Below are 10,688 nucleotides of genomic sequence, written 5' to 3'. Positions count from 1 at the left end.
GTTTTTTTAAGAAAAGGTTTAAGTTAAAAGGGTCCTATTAACATGTGTTCTTAGAGTATTTATTAATAAACAATTTAAAAAAAAATTTTATACCACTTTTATGAAAAATATAAAAAGTTGTTAAAAAGGCATTTGTTAACATTTTCTGAAAGTTAAAATAGAATAGAGAATGTACAATGAAGTTGTGATTGCTAATCGTGGGATAATAATGATTTTAGGATGACATTGCAATCGAGATTATGATGATATATTAATGACGACAAAGATGGCTAATGGCGATTATGATGATACATAATTATGAACTGATGAATCAAAGTTTTACATGTGTTCTTAGAGTATTTATTAATAAACAATTTTAAGAAATTTTTTATACCACTTTTATGAAAAATATAAAAAGTTGTTAAAAGGGCATTTGTTAACATTTTCCGAAAGTTAAAAATAGAATAGAGAATGTACAATGAAGTTGTGATTGCTAATTGTGGGATAATAATGATTTTAGGATGACATTGCAATTGAGATTATGATGATATATTAATGACGACAAAGAAGGCTAATGGCGATTATGATGATACATAATTATGAACTGATGAATCAAAGTTTTACAAAATGGAACAAATGAACCCTGATCATTCTTTATGGTATGCCAAACCATTATAAGGAACACTCCCATATACATTTCCCACTTTCAAATGATGAGTTCCAGCAAGATCTCCAAAGTAAATCATCCCCACCAAACACACTTTTTGGATAATTATTATCTTCATGATTTCAAATGCTTTTTGGGCCATTACAACTTCAAAACCGTATCTAGTGATTAGTGGCCAGTTTAAACGATTAAAATTAAACTTAGTCAATAGCCATGTAGATAAGGAAAGGCCATTAACATTAATCAACAACCCTTTAACAGTTATTGTGATGTTCCATTTCGAATCATTGTAACTTGATGATGGTCATGAATGATGATGATTGGGAGGATAAAGCCATCAACAACCATAAACGGTAGGGATTCAATGACAAGGAGAAATGGATTACCAGACATTACCAAGGCAGGAAGATCCAGATTAATAAGTTAGCATGCGGATATGCTAGCACCAAGGCACCTAGAAAAATATAATTTTCTAAGTAAGGGAAAAGTTAATGGATGCACTAATGATATAGGTTTAGAAATTATTTTTAGAAATATTTTATGGAAAAAGAAAAATAATTAACTATTTTTTTATAGCTTTTTATATTTTCCTATGAAAGTGGTATTAATTTTTTTTTTTTAAATGGCCCATTAACAAATATTCTAAGGACATCCGTTAACCAAATCCTTTATATAATTTGATATATGGGAGAGAGGGAATTTAAATTCTTAACTGCTCTTGAAAACACTAGAAAGTACCACTTAAATTACAAGGCTTTTAACACTAGCTAGCAACGTTCTAACCATACAAGATAGTATAAATGCCCTGAAAGGCATGTCTTTGGAAGGAGTAAAGAGTATAAGGGAGAATGAAAGGGGAGGATTGAAGAGAGTATACACGAAATTCTCAAATTTGTGAGATGCAAAAATAGAGAAAAATATAAAGATGTAGCAATACAATTTTTTTTCCTCTCAAAACCAATGTTATCAATTCTGTTTTGGAACCCATTTCGGTTTGTCTAGTGGAACGAAATATTTTAGTATCGGCTAATTTCAATGTACCATTTCAGGGTGTTTTGGGATTTTTAAAAATAAATTATAATATATATATATATATATATATATATATATAATTTTGTACCACATAAATATATCTCATCATAGTCATAAGAATAGTTCTAGGATCACAAATTATTTCACAATTTTTTTTGTCACAACTTTGACATGACAGATAGTGAGTAGTTAACTATTACTTACACATAAATCTATCATTTTTTCTTCACCAATCTCACTCTGCCATGTCACAATTGTGACAAAAAATTATGAAATTTTGTGTTCCTAAACTTTTTCTAGTCATAAATAAATTATTATTTATTTATTTATTTATTTATTTATTTTATTCAAACTAGGATCAGACTTCACCTTATTAATAAGACAATAACTAAACCCCAAACTCAAGATATTACTCTGTTTAACACGAGCATAGTTCAACCTAGGAACTATTAGGCCTTGTTTGGGAGGAGGGAATGGAAAAGAATAAAAAGAATAATTTTAGAATATTCTTCTCTTCCCTTATTTTGGAGTTTTAATGGAGGGAATGGAAATTACATTTCCTTATTTGGGAGTTTAAGTGGGAGGGAATGGAATGGGTAGGAGAGAACACTCATTCATTTCTATTCGCTTAAAACCTCAAATTTTCATTCCCCCCAAAATTGGGAGGAATGTGAGGGAATAAAATTAGATTTAATGAAATTTTTACTAAAACTCTTAAAATACCCATATATATTTAACCCTTTATTTTATAATAAGGGTTTAATAGTAATATTATTATAAAATGATTCTATTCCATTATCTCCATATTACTCCCAAACAAAATTACTTACATTCCATTTATTTTCATTCATTTCCATTCCTTTATTTTAAAACATCCAATTAAGGTTACTTAATTCCATTCATTTCCCTTACTTAAATGCATTCCATTTCATTCCATTCCTTTATGATCATTTCATTCCATTGCATTCTCTTATGAACTCCCAAACTCGGTAAATTTCAGAAGATTCTGATATCTTGAGGTCCTTTTTTCCCCAATAAACCCACTCTCTAACCTCATTTACTTCTACTTTACTTTTCCAATTCAAAACTTCAGTTTAAGTTTAAAGTCATAATACTTTTACACAACATTTCTTGGATGAGTTTTGTGGAGGGTGAGGCTACAGAATGTAGAGTAGACCGGTAACGTCAACGTCTTACTGCTTCGTGGTGGTGCTTGCGAGCTTTTTGCAGCAACATTGGCTTGCTACTTGTCCTAGCTGATGCAGCAAGTCCCTACCCAGTCAAAAAGATTCAGGTAAACATAGGGGAAAAAAAAAGAAAAAAAAAGAAAAAAAAAAGAAGCCAGAACTTATACCAGCCGAATCTCAAATATTGGCCAAAATTACTTGAAATGGCTAAAACGACTCAAAACAGCCTGAAATTTTCACCGAGGTGGAACAGAGAGGGTTGCTGTTCCGGTTTATGAGTTGGTAAGATATTTTACCTCCGTTTCGGTCAGAACGGAACGAAATTCATATCAATGCTCAAAACAACACACCAAACCCTAATATGAAACAATTATATTTCTATCTTGCATAGAGGATTCACAATTGGCTAAAATGGGTCAAAAAATTTCCTTGGGGGCATTGCCCCTAGACCCCTAAAGAGGCTTGTCCTTGAGTGCTTCTACTTGGGCCTTGGAAAATCTCCTATTAAATATCATAACACTTTATATCGAGTTGGGTCATAATCCATATCAAACACAACTAGACTCCACATAGCCCAATAAGGGAAATGATTATCTTTTTCCCTTATTGGGATGTTTAAAAAATTAAGTAGAAGGAGTGGGAATAGATATCCCTCATTTTTATTTGGATGTTTTATAAATTAGAATGGGAATTGGGGAGAGAAAATGATAAATTAGCATATAAATTGACAATTGTACAACTATTTTGTTAAATATAAAGAAGTAGATATAAATTGACATCATAAGGATAAAATTGACAATTTAAATATTTTTAATATAAGTGAAATCCGTCATTCTCCAAATTCCCCAAATTTGAGGGAATTAAAATATGAGTTTTGGAGGAGTAAATAAAATCCCCCATGCTCGTTTCCCCTCCCTTTAAAGACATTCAAATAGGGTAAATAAAACCCCCCAACCTCACCTGTTTTCTCTTACTCCACTCCCCTCTCAAACCATCCAAATACACCATAAGAGTATAAAACCCCTAAAACCTACAAAATAGAAAAAAGTTTCTAATAACTTTCAAAATGACAAAAATACTCTCAAAATCTCTAAAACGACCAAAATATTAATTTTTGAAAAGCTCCAAAATGACTAAAATACCACAACAACCTTCAAATTAATAGATGACACTTCAAAATGACCAAAATACCCTTAAAAACCTCTTAAATGACAGAAATACTACAAAACATTTTTGTGGGGCCCAACAATTCGTGGACCAGGCCCATTTGCCCTTAGAGAGTCCGAGGGCCCAATCCGAGGAGAACCGTGGTCCAAGCTCCATGACGCAGAGTACAGACCAATTTTGGGAGGCAGCCGAGGACAGTCTAGTCCTCGGCAGGCCCATAATCCGCCCAGAATAAAGGGATAAATTCGTAAGGAAATCCAAAATACCTTGGGGCGATTACCCTAAATACCCTTCTGGATAAGGCCCAATGCCTGACAGAACCGTACTCTGCAGCTTTATCAAGTCATCCCCAACAATTCCGGGATTAGACTGATGGGACCAATGTCAGTATTTGTAAAGACTGACCCTACACGTGGACGAAGGACATCGAATGCACGCTAGTATAAAAGGAGAAGTAAGTGAATCTAGTAAAAAGGGGGAGAAAAAAGAAAGACTTCATGAATAAGATCGCCGGAATGATCCATGCACAGAACAGAGAAGGTCCTCCGTTGGACAGCCGGAAAGGATCACAAGGGTCCTCGGATCAAGTCCGAGGAGCCCATTCTCAGAAGTGGCAGCATGGCGGGGCTTTAAACGTTTAGGCCCAGTCCATTTTCCACAGGGACCTTTTTGAAATCCAGACCGGACCATCGCTCCGTGACCAAGCCCAAGCTTTTCAAGCCCACTCTCTACAAATCGTATTGTGAGGGATCTCTCCCGCGTGAACCCAAAAATGTCACTGGGCCGCGCAGGAATCGTGTCCTTACAATTTTAAATGACCAAAATACTCTCTAAAAGGCACCATAATGACATAATACCCTAAAATCTCCAAAATGATCCAAATACCATCAAAAACTCCAAAAATACACCTAAAAACCTTTAAAATGGCAAAAATGAAAATTTTTTAAAATGAATAAATACTCCCGAAAACCTCTAAATTAAATAACCAAAATACCCTACAAACTCTTAAATAGATAACCCCCTCTCTCTCCCCCAAATCTCCAAAATGATCAAAATACCTTCAAAACTTCCAAAATGACTAAAATAACATTGAAACTTCCAAAATGACTCAAATACCTTCAAGATCTCAAAATATAATTGAAACACTCCAAAAACCACCAAAATGACAAAAATATCCTCCAAAAATGAATGATTAAATACCTCCCGAACTCTCCAAATTGACCATAATATACCTCAAAACTTTAGGAATCATCCCAAATATTTAAAAGTTGCACAAACCCAACTTACAACTAATTTTTTTTAATTATTTTTATTGGAATTAAAAATTAATAATTTGGTGATAGTTTTTTTCTTTTATTTTTATTAAGCTTCATTGATAGTTTTTATTAATTGTTTTAGTAATTTATCGGGTTGCACTTTCATTGTGCTTATTAGTACAATTTTCAATAGTTTTATTTTTATTTAGCTTATTTTAAGTTAAATTTTGTTGATCTATATTAATGTTTTAAGATGTTGAATTAAAAGTTGTTATTTAATATCTACACAAATAAAGGAAAATTTGTGATTTTTTTGTATGAACTAAAAGTTGGAAAATATTTTTTAGAACACTTTCAGGAATACAACCAAAAACATAGGAAATAATTAAGTATCTTTAGAATGTTTCCAATTGAAAAGGTTTTATGCTAAAACAAACAAAGCCTTAATTCAATTTTGATTCTCTCTTTTCTCTATTCTTTAAATGAGGTTAATACTGGTAATTATTAAAAATAAAAATTGAACTTTTATATTCTTCATAGATATGTTTATCAATTTTTTTTTTTTTGGACAAATGAGAAATTTTGTGGGAATCATCAAGAATTTTTTAGCAATTTATCACCAATTAAGAGGGTATTCAAATTCTACTTATTAATATTGTTAAATCTTGAAAAATGTTCGAAATAAGTCATGAACTAAATGACAAAAATTGCTATTTCTCTTTTTTTCCCCTTTATAATAAGTGGGGAGAAAGAAATTCAAACCTAGGTTCTCATCAATTGTTATTGACATCTGACAAGTTGATAAGATTTTCGGACATTAAGCCAAATCACAAAGTAGAGAAATTATTACATACACCTGGTATATTGTCCTTATCTCTTAAATGATAGTGTGTCTTATATGTGGACTCATAAGTAGGGTCCATCTTTATGCGAGAGGAAGGCATGATACACTAGCTAAGTGCACTGAATAATCACTGGATAATATCATAATCCTATCCGAACAACGAGTTTTGAGGTCGTAACTCGACAAGCTAGGAGAGAGTACAACAAAGATATTCAAGTAGAGATTCACTCCCAACATGCTGGATAAATTAGTTGCACTGTTTTCTCCCACACATTAGACCTCATAGTTCTAAACTTCTAATAATTAGAAGGGAAGAGAGAAAAACATAAAGGAAGTGCAATAAACCTAAGCACATATAGTATATTAAAAGGCCAGAAGGAAAGCTCCTAGTTGTGATTCATAACAGGGTACTTCTTGGCATTCTTGACTATTTTTGTCAGAGCAGCTTGTCCAAGATCTAGCCCACAAACATCAGCAAGACGTACTAGATAGAGCAGAACATCTGAGATCTCCTCTTCTAAATGCTCCTTATCATCAGAACTCCAGTTGGGTAGACCTTTTGCAACCTCTCCCTTCCACTGGAATATCTCTGATAGCTCTCCCACCTCTCCCACCTGCACTAACCAATCCAAATAGTCATCAAACAACAATCTTACATACACAACTTTTTTGAAATGTTCTTGAGGTGATCAAATTGTGGTTAATACAAATATTATTTTTACATGAAACAACCACATACACTACTTTTATTGTACTACCAATAATAACTTGTCACGTTAATAGTTGTGAAACCAATTTAAAAACTTATTCATCAAAACGACGAAAATAAGAAAAAGAGGAGGGGGGGGGGGGTGTGGGGAGAGATTGTATAAGAAAAAATGAATTGAAATGGTTATTTAGTGTATCATTGCATTGGCTAATGATAATTCGTACTTGGGTTTAGATATACACTAAGTGCTTACTAGTGCTAGAAGGAGATTTCTAGGACTGTGATATTGATCCCATCCTCGTACTTCAGCAAACTCAGCAAGCCTATCTCTGAGCTCTTGAAGAGAAACATCCTTTGATTTTCTTGAGCACCCATTAGAGTTCTCCATCTCCTAGCTAGAGTTTTCTCTTAGTTTTACACTTTAGCCTAACTCATGCATGTGTCCAAATATAAAGACAAGGAGAGGGGGCCTCCTTTCTTTATTTTCTTTTCTTTTGTTTTTATTTATTTATTTTACTCTTTGTAATTTGAATGTATTGTTGGGTATGGTGGAGAAGCACTTGAGTGCTCCTACAGAACAGTAATCATGTGAAGTGTGGCAAGGACACTTATCTTTTCTTTTCATCCATGACTTGAAATCACTTATTGGCCTGCAAATTCTTTTCTAGGAATACTGCCAGCATTTTGCCTATACCAAAAATGGCTATATGTTAGATCACACGTATAGTAATTTACCTTGTTTCTAGAAATTTAATTTCAAATCCTTCATTAGAACCTAGCTTTGCTCCACTGAAATTTGGATAAAAAGAGAATTTTAGACTTACATAATTGAAGAACCCTAGAGGGATTCTGTTTTTGTTTGCTTCTTGATTTGATATGGAGAAAAGAAATAGTTATCTTTTTGTCGCTTTGCGTAACTAGACAATTGGATTCCAGTGTGGACAGCTTTACGACATAAAGTGTTAATCAAATCCACAAACTCATTAAACATATATAATATTGGAAACAAGCAATGATGTCTCTATGTGACAATCAACATGTCGGCTATGCTCTCTCTGCCATGGAATTCTTCCCATAACAACACTTTGGAATTCAGTGTATTCCAGAAAAATTATCCACATGCATTAGCCTTAACCAAACAATACACATAACAATGCCTTTTGTAGAGAAAACGTGTTTGTTGACTGCACGCAACATGAAGCTTTCCACATAAGCAAGCACCAAGGTGTCCATGGACAAAGATCCTCTTCAGTTCTGTTTTTGTTTTTGTTTCTTATTTTATGCTCAAATAAACGAAATTTTTTGTACAATTGATGTGAATGTTATTAGTTTAGATTTATAATTTTCGATTTGAAATATGAAATAAATTGAATTCTAGTCACCATTTAATGCATGCATTTATATCCTTTTCCCTTCTTTCTTTTTCCATCCTTGCATCAATTCCACAATTTGTTAGCTTGTGTGCAAGCCGGCCTAACAAAATTTGGGACCTAAGGCAAAAATTTTATATGAGGCTCTTTTATATGTAAACATTAACTAAATAAAATTATATAATACTAATTAAATTAAGACTAATTTGATGTAAATACAGAAATTGATGAATAATACTAGCTAAACTAAGGTTAATTTCAAATAAAAAATTGAATATTATAGTTGAATAAAAAAGAACTTACTTTAACTTGGATATATCACTATGCAAAGTTAAGTACAGTTGTAATCTAAATTTTAGTTTTATATATTCTTTTTAAGAGAAAGAGATAGATAAATATTATTTGCTGTGTGGCTTAGTAGGAGATTAGTCATTATTGGTGATTTATCACATTTGTAGCATTTTATTTGAAATATCTTAGGGTTTCAATTGGGTTAAATTTTTATTGGTCTCCTATTTTAAAAGCCTTGTTAGAAATGAAAAAGAAAAATAATACAAAATGTTCACAATAAATGTGATTATGACTGTAATTGATGAATTTCAGCAACTTAATTTATTTGTATTTGAATTACTTTTTTATGTGATTAGTGATATGTCAGTTAAATCTGTAATAAAATTTGTGGTATTTTTAGCATCATTCTTAAAAAAAAGTACCAATTATTTAAAAAATATTATATTTTTTTAAAATTTTGAGCCTTTTACTAAGGGAGATGGGGCCTCTTTTTAGTAGAAAATTTTTCTATTTGTTGTGGGGCCTTAAGCCTAGGCCTAAGTTGCCTAGGCCTTGAGCCAGTACTGCTTGTGTGACCATGATGGAACGATGAAAAGTAATGGGTCATATAATCAATAGTGTTAGAAAAATGTCATGTCAACTAATCACAATCTCATAAGTTAATAGGTTATGAAATTGGGTGTAATATATTGTATGTATCCTTAGAATTATTCTTTTGGTTTGTAGGAGCAAATGAAAGGAACTCATGTTTAAGATTTTCCATTTTTCTTCTCCTTCTATTCCAAAACTTGTAGAATCTTGGATGCTTCTAGTATGCTTTCCTTTCATACTCATTCCCTTCAAACGAGGATCTTTTTTGTTTATTTTTAAAGTGGCAAAGACTATTTCGTAGTGAAATTTTGATTTTTTTTTTTTTTTTTTAACTAATCTAAATGTATGTCATTCTTGTGAGTGGGTAGATCGAAAGGAGGAAGTATTTGGACAAGAACCATGCGCAAATGGACTTGAGTACGTCCAAGAAGAAAATGGACTTGATTACGCAAATGGACTTGAGTACGTCCAAGGGCTTGAATACGTCCAAGATCAACTAGTGCAAAGTAACTTTAAGCTCCACTTTTTCTCCCCCACAATCTATTTATAAAAAATAAAAAATGTAGAGTAACACTAATTCTAGTGTGCATACCTTTGTGTTGGAGTGATATGGAAGAAGTGAAATTGCTAGAATTCCCCCTGAACTCATATGATAGGTTTGTTTAATTTAGTTGATTTTCCCCCTAATTTCAGCTGAGGGAACATATGCTATAGAACTGTAGTCCCAAAAATCTACAAGCAGATGCAACAAGTTCAATTTTATTTAATGCGATTGATGATTAGCGAGATACAATAAATGGTAATGTAAGAGAAAGTCGATGATTTTCGATGCATGGTATCTTGGTTTATGCCCCAATGATGGAATCTTACTCATAGAAGAGTTATTTTTGCCTATGAGTAAATTTCTTAGTGGTCAGGAAGGTTCATGCACAACAATTATTTGTATACTCGATTGTACTTGTAGAGGTATTGTTTATGCCATGCATGCACATCCTTTATATTTGCATTCACCAATTATTACCTATCTAATATTTTTGGTTTTTATAAATATATATATATATATATGTTTGAATATTAGTTATAATATATACCATGTTAAATATGTTAAAATAGATATGGAATAATAAGAAATAAAGAATACAAGAACACGAAAAGTTAAATGATTCAATCTGATGGCTCAAAAAACACCCATCAGGATTAATGTTTTCTTTGATTATTGTATTTTGAAAAATAAAATATGATATGATAAATCCTTGTGGAATATATCCTCATGATAAAGAGATTTCTAAAATTTTAAGGGTCTGTAGTGTCTAGTCGCTCTCGCGCGGTGAGAGATGACTCAAAAAATACCCCATGAGAACCAGAGTCTGGCCACAATGTGTCAATGTGGCTTTACCACTGGACTTCACTAAAGGGTTTGGCAATGACAACTCGAAAATGGCACGAAAGTGAAGAAGTGAACAAAATGTTTGAAATTGGAAGAGTTGGTGTTGGTCTTCATCATTCAAATCCACAAGATCCAGAAGCAGATGTTGTCGCCACAATGAGCCAATGCTTGGAGGGGTCCGGTTATGGGGGTGTCATTGTCTAAAGTC

General features: G+C 32.6%; 1 protein-coding gene across 1 annotated transcript; it reads right to left on the bottom strand.

The window, feature by feature from the left end:
- Positions 1-6,231: 6,231 nt before the first annotated feature.
- Positions 6,232-7,315, bottom strand: LOC115965510 (dCTP pyrophosphatase 1-like). Its single transcript, XM_031084754.1, has 2 exons — positions 7,095-7,315; positions 6,232-6,746 (listed from the first exon to the last, which is right to left on the bottom strand). Exons 1-2 carry the CDS (start codon positions 7,227-7,229, stop codon positions 6,519-6,521), a joined length of 363 nt encoding a protein of 120 aa, XP_030940614.1. The 5' UTR covers positions 7,230-7,315; the 3' UTR covers positions 6,232-6,518.
- Between the last annotated feature and the right edge of the window lie 3,373 nt (positions 7,316-10,688).

The sequence above is a fragment of the Quercus lobata genome, chromosome 10 (genome assembly GCF_001633185.2).
Source record: "Quercus lobata isolate SW786 chromosome 10, ValleyOak3.0 Primary Assembly, whole genome shotgun sequence".
In the NCBI taxonomy this organism is placed as follows: domain Eukaryota; kingdom Viridiplantae; phylum Streptophyta; class Magnoliopsida; order Fagales; family Fagaceae; genus Quercus; species Quercus lobata.
The sequence above is the reverse complement of the archived record's forward strand: the minus strand, read 5'-3'. Positions and strand labels throughout refer to the sequence as shown.